The sequence below is a fragment of the Erythrolamprus reginae genome, chromosome 1, assembly GCF_031021105.1.
Source record: "Erythrolamprus reginae isolate rEryReg1 chromosome 1, rEryReg1.hap1, whole genome shotgun sequence".
NCBI classification, from domain to species: domain Eukaryota; kingdom Metazoa; phylum Chordata; class Lepidosauria; order Squamata; family Dipsadidae; genus Erythrolamprus; species Erythrolamprus reginae.
In genome coordinates, this window is record NC_091950.1 from 16,436,395 (window position 1) to 16,452,263 (window position 15,869).

General features: G+C 41.7%; 1 protein-coding gene across 1 annotated transcript in view; it reads left to right on the forward strand.

Annotated features, from left to right (window-relative positions):
- LOC139156546 (calcium/calmodulin-dependent protein kinase type IV-like) overlaps positions 1 to 15,869 on the forward strand; it is a 76,442-nt gene that overhangs the window by 28,091 nt on the left and 32,482 nt on the right. The window contains exons 4-5 of the mRNA XM_070732319.1: positions 4,434 to 4,516; positions 11,549 to 11,621. Of these exons, the coding sequence (XP_070588420.1) occupies positions 4,434 to 4,516; positions 11,549 to 11,621 (156 nt within the window). The remainder of the gene's footprint in view (positions 1 to 4,433; positions 4,517 to 11,548; positions 11,622 to 15,869) is intronic.

Genomic DNA, 15,869 nt, shown 5'->3' on the forward strand with positions numbered 1-15,869 from the left:
GGAGGGAGGAAGGGGTAGCTAGGAAGAGAAAATTTGAAGGGCGGTTGCAAATATTTCCCTCTGCCCTAATAGGCTCTGGGGTTTAGCTTCATTGTATTGTCATAAAGAATACAAAAAGCTGTGATTTCAGGTTGCCTTGACAGCTGGGAATCTTTCAATAATCTTGTGATTTACTTCCTTTGTTGCTAAGCCTAAGCCTCAAAAAAAAATAAAATTAAACCCTTTGACGTCTGTTTAGTATATTTAGATCAAATATAACATCCATGTATATTTATAATAAATATAAAAAATTACGATATATTTGCTGTCTAAAAACTCATCAAAATTGGTTCCAGGCAACATTTTTTTAAAATAGTTTGTGCCTTCCATTGATTTTTGAATTGCAGTTATGCAATGTGTATAACGCTTCCTATATTTGTGTGTGGTTGTTGGTTTCAATTGTATTGTGTGTGTTTTTCTCATTATACAGTATACAGTGATACCTCATCTTACAAATGGCTCATCATACAAACTTTTCGAGATACAAACATGGGGTTTAAGATTTTTTTGCCTCTTCTTCCAAACTATTTTCACCTTACAAACCCCCCCCCGCCGCTGCTGGGATGCCCCGCCTCCGGACTTCCGTTGCCAGCGAAGCGCCTGTTTTTGCGCTGCTGGGATTCCCCTGAGGCTTCCCACCATGGGAAACCCCACCTCCGGACTTCCGTGTTTTTGTGATGCTGCAGGGGAATCCCAGCGCAAAAACAGGCGCTTCGCTGGCAACGGAAGTCTGGAGGTGGGGCTTCCCAGCGAAGGGAGCCTCAGTGAAATAACAGCATCGCAAAAACACAAAGGTCTGGAGGTGGGGTTTCGAGGACTTTGGTGTTTTTGCGATGCTGCGATTTCACTGATGCTCCCTTCGCTGGGAAACCCCACCTCCAGACTTCCGTTGCCAGCGAAGCGCTTGTTTTTGCGGTGCTGGGATTATCCTGCTGGGATTCCCCTGAAGTCTGGAGGTGGGGTTTCCCCTGGTGGGGAGCCTCAGGGAAATCTCAGCAGTGCAAAAATGGGCACTTCGGCTGGCAAAAGGAGTGAATTTTGGGCTTGCACGCATTAATCGCTTTTCCATTGATTCCTATGGGAAACATTGTTTCGTCTTACAAACTTTTCACCTTAAGAACCTCGTCCCAGAACCAATTAAGTTTGTAAGAGTCTTCGGAGAGGGGAGGCATACAAATCCAAATAATAAAAATAAAATCACTGTACAGTATTGCTCTTTCCCACCAACGCCTTGCAATGATCCACAGACAGAAGACTAAACCTCTATTCTATCCTATCCTATCCTATTCTATCCTATTCTATTCTTCTATTCCATTCCATTCTATGTTGAGGACTACCTGGTCTGGCTATAGCATCTAGACCTTCACTTGGTTTTCCATAGTGTCCTCAACTTTATTTCTTGCAGTGTTTCTGACCCACTATTGTTCTGGATCAGAACAGAGATTCCACCGAAGGACATATTATTTGAGACCTCCCGATGGAAGGACCCAGCTGGCAATTCAGTTTGGACTTTTTAAATATAAATTAGCACTTTCTTTTTAAAAAAATCAAAATCCGAACAGCTTATGTGTCTGAATCATTATTGGTGAGAAAATTATGCAATTTGCAACTGAATAAAAACTGATCTAATACCAGCTTTTTTGGCAGCAAAATTCCCAAAATAAAACTGAATCATCATTTTAAATTCCCAGTTCTCCAAGTGTGCCAGGTTATTTGAGAGAAAAGGAAAAAGAGCCGTTTAGGGGAAATTGTTTGCAAAAAAAAAAAAGGCAAATAAAATGTGTATACAGCTAATAGAATGGAATGGAACTGAACAAAAAAGAATAGAACAGAATAGAATTTTATTGGCCAAGTGTGATTGGACACACAAGGAATTTGTCTCTGGTGCATAAGCTTTCAGTGCACATACAAGCCACAAGTGATAAATCATGATTATAATCATAAAAATCCCACAGAGTGGGTCTTCTCCGGGTCCCGTCAACTAAACAATGCCGCTTGGCGGGACCCAGGGGAAGAGCCTTCTCTGTGGTGGCCCCGGCCCTCTGGAACCAACTCCCCCCAGAGATTAGAATTGCCCCCACCCTCCTTGCCTTTCGTAAGCTACTTAAAACCCACCTCTGCCACCAGGCATGGGGGAATTGAGATGCTCTTTCCCCCTGAGCCTTTACAATTTCATGTATGGTATGTCTGTATGTATGTTTGGTTTTTCATATTAATGGGTTTGTAATCATTTTTAGTATTTATTGGATTATTATTGTACATTGTTTTATTATTGCTGTTAGCCGCCCTGAGTCTCCGGAGAGGGGCGAAATAAAAATCCAATAAATAAAATAAATAAATAAAATAAATAAAATACATCCTATTTATCTTGTATTTAGAGAAAGTGTATTTCATATAGCTCTTTACTTACAAACATTTATATTGACTGCTTGAAGTTCCATGGCACTGAAAAAATTGGCTTCTGACCAGTCCTCGTAGACATGATTAAAATTCAGGTGCTTGGCAACTGTATTTATTACTGAGGTCATGAAATCACTATTTACAATCTTCCTGTTCTGCCGGGTTCTATGGTAAGAGTCTCCCGAAAATTCAAGGGTACAAATTTCAGACACACACACGTTTGAAAATTCAAAACAATGTTCTTTATCGCAAAATTCAAAAGAAACAAAGCACCCTTTTTGTATTGCAAAGAGCATTCGTCCCAAAACAGCCTTGTAGGCTGTACAATTCCCTTAATCAGTCCTTAAGTACTTAGCTAGTAGCTGTGAAGAAACGTCACAGCCCTCTTTTTTCCCACGAAGTGAAACACACACATACTTTACTCTGCTTTGGTTTCAAAGGCGTGAAAAATCAACAAAGTCCGGAAAACAGCAAGGCACAATCCTGAAGAACTGCGATCAGATAATCTTCCACAACGGCCAAACCAACACGCTGCTATTTGTATCAGCAGCTCTAATTACTAGAGCCCCACCCAAACACAGGTGGCCTCTCTTATCTCCTGTAATATGTCCTCAATTGGTCTCTTTGATGCATAACTCTGCGCCTGCGTGGGTCCAAGACTTCTGCATCCGAATCGACTGAAGATAATGGAGATTGGCTTTCTGGGCTGTGTGCCAAGCCCCCCTCTTCCAAGTCACTCCCACCTTCTTCTTTGTCCTAGGAAACTGCACTACCTGACTCTGTTGGTAATAAAACAGGCCTATGACATGTTGATGTTTCCCCTGCCTCCACCTCCACATTCCTTGGGGCAGGAGCTGGGCCAGATCCAACCACAACACTTCCCAGCAGGCTTTCAACAAGCAAAGCCAATGGGGAAACCTGGATTTGTGTACAATTGCATGTTTCACTTAACAAAAGCAGTAGTTTGCTTAACGCCCATGGCCAAAAAGATTGAAAAAGCAGGTGTGACTCACTTAACAACCAACTTGCTTAACCATGGAAAATATGGTCCCCATTGTGATTTATTTATTTATTTATTAGATTTGTATGTCGCCCCTCTCCGAAGACTTAGGGAGGCTAACAACAGTACAAAAAGACAATGTAAACAAATCTAATATTAAAAATAATCTAAAAAACCCCAATTTAAAGAACCACTCATACATACAAGCATACCATGTATAAATTCTATAAGCCTAGGGGGAAGGGAAATTTCAATTCCCCCATGCCTGATGACAGAGGAGGGGTTTTAAGGAGCTTGCGAAAGGCAAGGAGGGTGGGGGCAACTCTGATATCTGGGGGCAGCTGGTTCCAGAGGGCCAGGGCCGCCACAGAGAAGGCTCTTCTCCTGGGTCCCGCCAAACGACATTGCTTAGTCGACGGGACCTGGAGAAGGCCAACTCTGTGGGACCTAACCGGTCGCTAGGATTCGTGTGGCAGAAGGTGGTCCCGGAGATATTCTGGTCCAATGCCATGAAGGGCTTTATAGGTCATAACCAACACTTTGAATTGTGACCGGAAATTGATCAGCAACCAATGCAGACTGTGGAGTATTGGTGTAACATGGGCATACCTTGGGAAGCCCATGATTGCTCTCGCAGCTGCATTCTGCACGATCTGATTAAGTTGAGGCTGACATGTAATATGGATAGAGGTTTTAGTACCATTTTGAAAATATTTTTAGTTTCAACCCAAAGGGCATAATAAATTTGTGGAATTGATTACCCTCAATTAAAAGATTTGCCAACCTCTAACGTTAATGGTACCTATAAAGTCATAAAAAATAAAGCAGATTGAAGTTTCTTTCTATGTGATATGTTCAAATGGACAGTTTTCAATGGTATCTGTGCATGCAAAAATGTAAATATTCGGAATTTCCATTGCTTTTTTCTTCGTTTCTGCAAAGCTTTTAGATCAAAGTTATTCATCCTCCTCTGTTTCTTCCCACTTGCTTTTAGATCAAACTCAAAGACATCTTCGAAACTCCCACAGAGATCACGCTCATCCTTGAGTTGGTGACAGGTGGTGAGCTGTTTGACAGGTAACACAGGAGAAACCTTGGCTTAATTGGCAGATTCTTAATTAAGGGTGACTAATTGAACAAAGGAAAGAAGAGCAATTTGTTACCATGGGGAAAAAGATGTGTTTGGGACGCAGGAAAGGTGCTTGGTTTAATTCACAACCAGTTTCTAAGCTCTAATTTCCTTAGCTTGCCTTCTACCCTGTTTCTATCTGGCTTCAGCTCTTGCTGAAAATTGCTTATTGTTAATTGCTTTATATATAGAATGGATGGGCCTAAATGTGCCTGCACCAGACAGACTTCCTTAATTGATCTTACTTTAAGTTGTTTAAGATTATTTATTTTTTGTTAGTTTTTTACCTGCAGAGCTAGATAAAGGGGAAATGACCAGTTGCAAAGGGAAATTTTTATTTTATTTATTTATTTATTCTTTGTCCAATATACAATACATATGGAAGAGAATAGACATTAAGTAATATATATAAAGATAGAAAGTAAAAAAGAAGAGAAGTAGATGGGAGGGAGATCATATATATGATATAAGAGAAAAGGAGAGAATATATATGATATAGATAGATAGATAGATAGATAGATAGATAGATAGATAGATAGATAGATAGGGAGAGAATATATATGATATATAAGATAAGGGAAGACAATTGGACAGGGGACGATAGGCACATCAGTGCACTTATATACACCCCTTACTGGCCTCTTAGGAACCTGGAGAGGTCAATTGTGGAGAGTCTAAGGGAGAAATGTTGGGGGTTGGGAGTTGACACTATTGAGTCCGGTAATGACTTCCACTCTTCGACAACTCGATTGTTAAAGTCATATTTTTTACAGTCAAGTTTGGAGCAGTTAATATTAAGTTTGAATCTGTTGAGTGCTCTTGTGTTGTTGCGGTTGAAGCTGAAGTAGTCGTTGACCGGAAGGACGTTGCAGCATATGATCTTGTGGGCGATACTTAAATTGTGTTTTAGGCGCTGCAGTTCTAAGCTTTCTAGACCCAGGATTGTTAGTCTATTTTCGTAGGGTATTCTGTTTCGAGTGGAGGAGTGAAGGTCTCTTCTGGTGAAATATCTTTGGACGTTTTCGAGAGTGTTGATGTCTGAGATGTGGTGTGGGTTCCAGACAGATGATCTGTATTCGAGAATGGGTCTGGCATAGGTTTTGTAGGCTCTAGTCAGTAGTGTGAGATTGCCAGAGCAGAAGCTACGTAGGATCAGGTTAACAACTCTGGAAGCCTTTTTGGCGATATTGTTGCAGTGGGCTTTAGCAATGAGAGATTCTAGTATTATCTGGCTTCCTCCCCCAAAAGAAATAGCTTATAGCTTCACCTACAACGTTAAGTCCTCCTTGGATAATAAATACGATGGGTGGCCGTGACCCATCGGGACAGGGAATTAATCATGATGTTTGAGAATGGCCATTGCAAGCCAGGCATGAAATGAAAATATGAAATGGATGGAAGCAAGAGGAATAGAATTAGCCAGTGATGTGGAGGGAGATAAAAGCCAAGTCACAAAGTAATTCTATAAGAAGCCAGATAAATTTCCATGAATATATCTATTCATTAGTAGAGATTAAGAGTAACTAGTGATAACAATCCCTAGGATATATGTAAATAGGGTTTTTTTCACTTCATGCCTGATTTTGGCTGATTTTGAAAAGCTAATCAGGATCAAGCCTGATTAGTTATGGATAGGAGACCACCAGGAAACCAAGGTTCTAGCATAGACTGGAAATTTGAAAAAAAATATCCTGCAAAGAAAATGCTTCCTCTCTTTTCCAAATAAGTTCCCTGCCCCCCCCCCATTTTTTGTGAATATTTAGTGGGGGGAAAGGGGGGGAAGATGGCATTAAAAAATCAAGACACAACTAAAGCCCCCAACTCCTTTTTAAATGTGTGACGCTGTTAGCCCTTTGAAGCAGTCCAGACAAGAAGCACAACAATAAATATCAACTTTACCTTTGTTGTAAGGTTATTTTAAGAGAATCTTGCAAAAGTAAAAATATTTCTCCATTCCTTTCCTTTTACTTAAAAAAATATCTAGGGAGGTTCCCTTTTGAGAAGCTTTCCAAGCCCTCCCTCTATCTGTGGGTTGAGATAGAATAGAATAGAATAGAATTCTTTATTGGCCAAGTGTGATTGGACACACAAGGAATTTGTCTTGGTGAATATGCCCTCATTGTACATAAAAGAAAATATAGATTTGTCAAGAATATGAGGTACAACACTTAATGATAGTCAAATAAGCAATGAAGAAACAATAAAATCTTAGGATACAAGCAACAAGTTACAGTCATACAATCCTAAGTGGGAGGAAAAGGGTGATAGGAATGATGAGAAAAAACTAGTAGAAATAGAAGTGCAGACTTAGTAAAAAGTTTGACAGTGTTGAGGGAATTATTTGTTTAGCAGAGTGATGGCATCGGGGGAAAACTGTTCTTGTGTCTCGTTGTCTTGGTGTGCAGTGCTCTGTAGCGAGGGGAGGAGTTAAAACAGTTTATGTCCAGGATGCAAGAGGTCAGTAAATATTTTCCCTGCCCTCTTTTTGACTCATGCAGTATAAAGGTCCTCAATGGAAGGCAGATTGGCAGCCATTGTTTTTTCGGTAGTTCTGATTCTCCTCTGAAGTCTTTGCTTATTGTCTAGGCTGCAGACTTCCTTCTGTCTCCCAAGGCCTTTTCCTTACAACTACAAAAGGTAACTTGCAACTGATCAGAATCAGATTAAGGCTGGAAGGGACCTTGGAGGTCTTCTAGTCCAACCCCTCACTGAGGCAGGAAATTCTATACCTGTGATGGCGAACCTATGGCATTCATGCCACAGGGGGCACCTGGAGCCATATCAGAGGGCATGTGAGATGTTGCACTATGGCAGCTCCGATGCACATGTGTGCTCTGGCCAGCTGAATTTTATTTTTTTATTTTATTTATTGGATTTGTATGCCGCCCCTCTCCGCAGACTCGGGGCGGCTAACAACAATGATAAAGACAGCATGTAGAAATCCAATTAATAAAACAACTAAAAACCCTTATAATAAAACCAAACATACACACAAACATACCATGCATAAATTGTAATGGCCTAGGGGGAAGGAATATCTTAACTCCCCCATGCCTGGCGGCATAAATGAGTCTTGAGTAGTTTACGAAAGACAGGGAGGGTGGGGGCAGTTCTAATCTCTGGGGGGAGTTTGTTTCAGAGGGCCGGGGCCGCCACAGAGAAGGCTCTTCCCCTGGGGCCCGCCAAACGACATTGTTTAGTCGACAGGACCCGGAGAAGGCCAACTCTGTGGGACCTTATCGGTCGCTGAGATTCGTGCGGTAGCAGGCGGTTCCGGAGGTAATCTGGTCCCATGCCATGTAGGGCTTTAAAGGTCATGACCAACACTTTGAATTGTGACCAGAAACTGATCGGCAGCCAATGCAATTTTGGCCTTGCGAAAAGCCGTTTCGCCCTCTGGATGCTTCAGGGAAGCTTCCCTTAAGCCCTGGTGTACAAAAAACCATCCAACAGACAAACCAGAAGTTTGGAAGACGCACTTCCGGTTTGCCTATTGCTGTTTTTTGCACAAAGGCTTCAGAAAGCTTCTCTGAACATTCCAGAATGCAAAAATCAGCACAACGGGCAAACCGGAAGTCCATTTTTCCAAACTTCCGGTTTGCCTGTTTGCCCATTTTTTCATGTCCCAGGCTTCAGTAAGGCCTGTGGACAGGCGTGTGGACGCATATTGTGCGCATGTGTGGTGACAGCACGGAGGGGTGCGCACGAGTGTGGGGAGGAAATGAATGTGGGAATGTACACGCATGCTAGCACATCCTTTTGGCACATGAACCAAAAAAGGTTCACCATCACTGCTCTATACCACTGCAGACAAATGGTTATCCAACATCTTCTTAAAAACTTCCAGTGTTGGAGCCCTTCACAAGTTCTAGAGGCAGGCTGTTCCATGGATTAATTGTACTAACTGTCCAGAAATTTCTCCCTTAGTTCTAAGTTGCTTCTCTACTTGATTAGTTTCCACCCATTGTTTCTTGTTCTACTATCAGGTGCTTTGGAGAATAGGTTGACTCTTTCTTCTTTGTGGCAACCCCTAATAAATTAGAATACTGCTATCATGTCTCCCCTCGTCCTTCTTTTTATTAAACTAGACCTACTCAGTTCCTGCAACCGTTCTTCATATGTTTTAGCTTCTGGTTTACTTTGTTGCTCTTCCCTGCACTCTTTGTAAACACATTATATCTCTTCTTCTATTCTTTCATTGATATGTTCTATTACTATACCTTCTTTTCTATTCTTTCTTAGATATATTTTACTATGAGTATCTCCTCTATAACCTTCATCATGTATTTTACTATGTGTATATAGATATATACCCACTAAAACCCTCATTGTGTATTGGACAAAATAAATAAATGAAATAAATAAATAAATAAAATCTTTTTAACATCATGGTGATCAAAACTGGATCCTCCCCCTCCTCCCCCCCAAGATCTTCTCTTCTCTCTCCCAAGGTTTTTGCTTCCATTTCCTAGGCCCAGGGGTAGGCAAAGTTGGCTCTTCTATGACATGTGGACTTCAACTCCCAGAATTCCTGAGCTAGCATGATTGGCTCAGGAATTCTGGGAGTTGAAGTCCACAAGTTATAGAAGAGCCAACTTTGCCTGCCCCGGCCTAGGCCTATGGAAGTTCTCCTTCAGACAGGATTAAGAAATAAAGAGAATCACTTCTTTCAAAATAATGTTCATCAGCATATTTTTTTTAAAAAAATTGAATTGAACAGGTTGCTCTATGCAGTCCTGGGACAGAGAACCAGGGGGAGGCAATGTGTGAATGGTAGCCTAGCAACCCCTGCAGCGTTCCTCCTTTTGCATCTACAGGAAGAGGAATGTGCTGGTTGCTTAGCAACCTGCCATTCCTGCCCTCTGCTGCAAAGCATCCCAGCTTCCTCCTCCTTGTATCATACATTAAAGCAGCAGAAAAGAAAGCAGTACACCCACCAGCTTATTTTATTTTTAAGTATTTTCCCCCCAAAGCAGATTTACAAAGTGGCAATCAGGCGTACGTATATTGTATATGTGTAACTATATGTCTATCATTTCTTCCTCTATAACTACACCTGGAACTCACATTTTAGGACAATTCTTTTTATATTAATGTTTTTATATTTATTTATTTATTTATTTATTTATTTATTTATATATATATATATATATAATCTATATCTATATTTATTTATATTTAATAACAACAATAACAACAGCAATAACAGAGTTGGAAGGGACCTTGGAGGTATTCTAATCCGACCCCCTAAGATAGGCGCAAGAAAGATCTTGAGAAACTTGAACATTGGGCGCTATCTAACAAAACAGGTTAGGCAGGGGACCCTAAATTCCTTCAGACAGATGGTTAGCCAACATCTTCTTTAAAACTTCCAGTGTTGGAACATTCACAACATCTGGAGGCAAGCTGTTCCACTGGTTAATTGTTCTAATTGTCAGGAATTTTTTCCTTAGTTCTAAGTTGCCTCTCTCCTTGTTTAATTTCCACCCATTGCTTCTTGTTCTATCCTCAGGCACTTTGGAGAATAGTTTGACTCCCTCTTCTTTGTGGCAACCCCTGAGATATTGGAAGACTGCTATCATGTCTCCCCTTGTCCTTCTTTTCATTAAACTAGACATAGCCAGTTCTTGCAACTGTTCTTCATATGTTTTAGCCTCCAGTCCCATAATCCTCTTTGTTGCTCTTCTCTGCATTCTTTCTAGAGTCTCAACATCGTTTTTGCATCGTGGTGGCCAAAACTAAATGCAGTATTCTGAGTGTGGCCTTACCAAAACGTTACAAAGTGGTATTAACCACATGATTTTGATTCTATCCCTCTGTTAATGCAGCCTAGAACTGTGTTGGCTTTTTCAGCAGCTGTTGCACACTGCTGGCTCATATTTAAATAGTTGTCCACTAGGACTCCAAGATCCCTCTCACAGTTACTACTACTGTTCAGCAATATGCCACCTATACTGTACCCGTGCATTTTGTTTTTCTTGCTTAAATGTAGAACCTTACTTCGAAGTCTTCGGAGAGGGGCGGCATACAAATCTAATAAACTATAAACTAAACTATAACTACTTTTCCCACCATTGAATTTCATTTTTTTAGATAGTGCCCAATGTTCAAGTTACTCAAGATCCTTCTGCTCCCCATCTATCCCCTTGTTTATTTATTTCACGACAAACCATTTATATACAGAAAGCTCTAAATCCTACATGGGAAGAAACCCGAATATACCAAAACCGTCATATATATAGATCTATCCTAATCTCCCTTAATTTTCAAATTCAGCAAAAAAACATGTGACATATATATGTGTATGTGTGTATCACATGTTTTTTGCTGAATATATATATTCATATACTGTACATATATGAATATATATATACATATATATACATATACATATACTGTACATATATATATATGCCACAAACCTCCCATAGAGCCGAGTCGGCCTCCTCCAGGTCTCATCAACTAAGTAATGCAGGTTGGCAGAACCACAGGGAAGAGCCTTCTCTGTTGCTGCCCCGGCTCTATGGAATCAATTCCCCTCTGACATCCACACCGCCCCCACCCAGATGGCTTTTCATAAGGCCACGAAGACCTGATTATGCCAGTAGGCATGGGGTTCCTGATATTAACAATGTCCCTGGCCACATATATGAATGTGTTGGATTAGTGTGTATGTATGTTGCTATGTTCATTTTTTACTAGTTTTATTAGGATTTTAGAGATTAAGTACTGTAATACTTTTGACTTCTTCTATGGTTTTTGTAATACTTTTATTGTAGTAAGACGCCCTGGGTCCTTCGGGATTAGCTTAGAAGTCAAATTAAATATATAAGGCCAAAATAGTGCTATCCTAGTCTCCCTTTATTTTAAAAAATTTCAGCAAAAACATGTGATACATATATGTGTGTGTGTGTAACATGTTTTTGCTGATTTTGAAAATTACATACATATATAATCTGCATGCTGTTTCTTCTCTGCAGGATTGTGGAGAGGGGATTTTACAGCGAAAGGGATGCAGCTCACGTGGTGAAACAGATCCTGGAAGCTGTCTCCGTAAGCCATTTGAATGTTTCCTTCCTTTTCCTGGGTTCCGTGTCCTTGAATTTGTTTTGGAGGGTAGAAATTTGGTTGCCAAGGAAACGGAAATATAAATTTTGCCACCTTTCAAAGGCACCTTTTCTGTTCACTAGAATTTCGTAGGCCGGCACAGACTCGAGGTCTCTGCTTTTCATGGATGTATGCAAAAGTGCCTCTCTGATGGTGGGCGGCTTGTGTGTTGTGTACTTCATTTTTTGAAGTTATTTTTTTTCAATGTTCAATCAATATTATCTTTGAAAGCTCTCCTGCAGAAAACTCTGAAATCAGCAACTCATGGGCACCAGTAGCTTCCCTACGTTGGCAGTAATAATAATAAATGGTGGACATTTGCACTAAAGTTCAAAGCCTTTATTGTCATTGTACATCACTTACACAACAAAATTGGTTTAGCCTTTACTGGTGGAGTGCATACAAGAATACAAGACAACATGAATAATACAAAGAATAATGCTTATACAAGTAGTTGGTGGGGGACTAGTCATACATTTCCATATGTACGTCATATTCTGTGCAACATATATATTTTTCTGTGTATAGCACACTAGCTGGGGTGTATATTACACTAGCTGGAGTGTATATTACACTAGCTGGAGTGTATATTACACTAGCTGGAGTATATACAGTAATACCTCATCTTACAAACCTAATTGGTTCCAGAAGTAGGTTCGTAAGGCGAAATGTTCGTAAGACGAAACAATTAATCCGTGCAAAAAGAAGAAAAGAAAAAAAATTGCAAAATGGCGCTCTGCTGGGCGCCGCTGCCCAGCTGTCACCTTTTAAAACAGCCGGGGGGTTTCTCGGCGTTCTCCCGAACCCGAACTTTTCGGGTTCGGGTTCGGGAGGCCGTCGAGAAGCGCCGCCGCCCAGCTGTCACCTTCTGAAACAGCCGGGCGCTTCTCGGCGGCCTCCGGAATCCGGTCGGACGTCTTCGTGATGTCAAAGCTCCACCCATGGAATTCCCTATTGGGATTCCCCACCTCCTTTCTAGCCTCCAGATCGGCCGAAAACGCCACCGCCGATCGCAAAAACGGCGCTCCGCTGAGCGCCGCCACCCGGCTGTAACCTTCTGAAACAGCCCGGCCTTCTTGGCGGCCTCTGGAGAACGCCGAGAAGCCCCCCGGCTGTTTCAGAAGGTGACAGCCGGGCGGCGGCGCTTCTCGGCGGCCTCCCGAACCCGAACCTGAAAAGTTCGGGTTCGGGAGAACGCTGAGAAGTCCCCCGGCTGTTTTAAAATGTGACAGCTGGGCAGCGGCGCCCAGCAGAGTGCCATTTTGCGATCTGCAGTGGGTTCGTAAGCCGAAAAAAGTTCGTAAGAAGAGGCAAAAAATTTCCGAACCCCGGATTCGTATCACAAGGGGTTCGTATCATGAGGTACCACTGTATTACACTAGCTGGGGATAGCAGAATAGAGGAGAAAGAACTAAAGCAAATCACAAAATAGACTTTTTTTATAGACTTGCAAAGAAAAGTAGAACAACGGGGGCAAAAGAAAACAAAGATAGTCTCAATAATAATTGGCGCTGAAAGAAAGGGAGAGATGCAGGGAAAAAGAAGTAAAGATGAAAGAGGCAGCTGGGAGTCCTCTACATCAGTGTTTCTCAGCCTCAGAAACTTTAAAGATGTGTGGACTACAATTCCTCCTAGTGGAGAATTATGGGAATTGAATAATAATAATAATAATAATAATAATAATAATAATAATAATTATTATTATTATTATTATTATTATTATTTATTAGACTTGTATGGCGCAACTCTCCGAAGACTCGGGGTGGCTCACAATAACAATAAACAATGCAATGCAATACAAATCTAATGCTTAAAAACTATAGCTAAAAACCCACTATCATTAAAACTATCAAAATTCCACAGAAGTCCACATATCTTAAAATAGATGAGGTTAAGAAATTCTCTTCTACAAGAGGTAGAATAGAATAGAATAGAATAGAATAGAATTTTATTGGCCAAGGAATTTGTCTTGGTGCAGAGACACATTTGTCAAGAATCATGTGGTACAACACTTAATGATTGTCATAGGGGTCAAATAAGCAATCAGGAAACAATCAATATTAATAAAAATCTTAGGATACAAGCAACACGTTACAGTCACACAGTCCTAAATGGGAGGAAAAGGATGATAGGAATGATGAGAAAAACTAGTAGAAATAGAAGTGCAGATTTAGTGAAAATCTGACAGTGTTGAGGGAATTATTTGTTTAGCAGAGTGATGGCGTTCGGAGAAAAAAATGTTCTTGTGTCTAGTTGTCTTGGTGTGCAGTGCTCTGTATCGACGTTTTGAGGGTAAGAGTTGAAACAGTTTAAGTCCAGGATGTGAAGGCTCAGTAAATATTTTCGCAGCCCTCTTTTTGGCTCGTGCAGTATACAGGTCCTCAATGGAAGGCAGGTTGGCAGCAATTGGTTTTTCTGCTGTTCTGATTATTCTTTGAAGTCTGACGCAGAAAGAACATTCTTTGTTGTGCTTTTTTTGTGATGTTTTTGATATTAGGTGACCATTTTAGGTCTTGAGATATGATAGAACCTAGAAATTTGAAGGTCTCTTAAAGCGACTCAGGGCAGCGTACAACATAGTAAATACAAACAATATATTTGTAGAAATATAATTATTTTAAAAGAAATACAGTGGTACCTCTACATACGAACTTAACTCGTTCCGTGACCAGGTTAAGTAGAAACGTTCATAAGAAGAAGCTATTTTTCCCATAGGAAATAAAAGCTCGGAATTTGGGTGGGAGGAGAAACAGGAGCCATGTGACAGATCGAAGGAGGTTTGCATTCAAACAGCCTCCGCTTTCCCCAACTGGCTCCCCTTTCTCGCGTGTCCCCAGCGCGGGGATCCCAACAAGCGGCCGAGGTCCTCCGTTTCCATAGGCGGCTCAAGCCTCAAAAGCCATCTCCGGCGCCCTTCATCTTCACCACCTCGCTTCAGTTCGTAGTTTCCCAGCTTTGGGCAATGAGCTCATTCACAACATCGGCAGGAGACAATCTCGTCGCTCGCGGCTCCCATTTCTGGAACCATTGGTTGCCGATCAGTTTCTGGTCACAATTCAAAGTGTTGGTTATGACCTATAAAGCCCTTCATGGCATCGGACCAGGTTATCTCCGGGACCGCCTTCTGCCGCACGTATCCCAGCGACCAATTAGGTCCCACAGAGTTGGCCTCCTCCGGGTCCCGTCAACTAAACAATGTCGTTTGGCGGGACCCAGGGGAAGAGCCTTCTCTGTGGTGGCCCCGACCCTCTGGAACCAACTCCCCCCAGAGATTAGAATAGCTCCCACCCTTCTTGCCTTTCGCAAGCTTCTTAAAACTCACCTGTGTTGTCAGGCTTGGGGGAATTAAGATATTCTTTCCCCCTCGGCTTCCACAATTTATGTATGGTACGTTGTATGTATGATTGGTTTTTAAAATAAGGGCTTTTAGTTTTTCAGTATTGGATTGTCGCACATTGTTTTTATTACTGTTGTTAGCCGCCCCGAGTCTGCGGAGAGGGGCGGCATACAAATCCAATGAAATGAAATGAAATGAAACCAGGGGCAGAGCTTTACGGAAGACCAGGAGGGAGGGGGCAGTACGCATCTGCAGAGGGCTGGGGCTGCCACAGAGAAGGCTCTTCCCCTAGGCCCCACCAGATGACATTGTCTGGCTGATGGGACCTGGAGAAGGCTGACTCTGTGGGACCTAACCGGCTGCTGGGATGCATGAGGCAGTCATTTGTTTGTTTGTTTGTTTGTTTGTTTATTGATTGATTCATTCATTCATTCATTGATTCATTCCATTCATTCATTCCATTCATTCATTCATTCATTCATTCATTTATTTATTTGAGTTCCTGCCTGAGCAGGAAATCCTACATCACCCCAGCCAAATGGCAGTCCAATCTCCTCTTGAAAGTGTCCAAAGTTGGGGAGTCCACAACCTCCGCTGGCAGGCCGTTCCACTGGTTGATCGCTCTCACTGTCAGGAAATTCTTTCTTATCTCCAGGTTGAATCTTTCCTTGGTCAGTTTCCAACCGTTGTTCCTCGTCCGGCCCTCTGGTGCCCTGGAAAACAGTGTGTCCCCCTCCTCTCTGTGGCAAGCCCTCAAGTACCTGTATACAGCTATCATGTCCCCCCTAGCCCTTGTTTTTACTAGACTATCCATGCCCAGTTCCAGCAGCCTTTCCTCGTATGACCTGGTCCCTAGT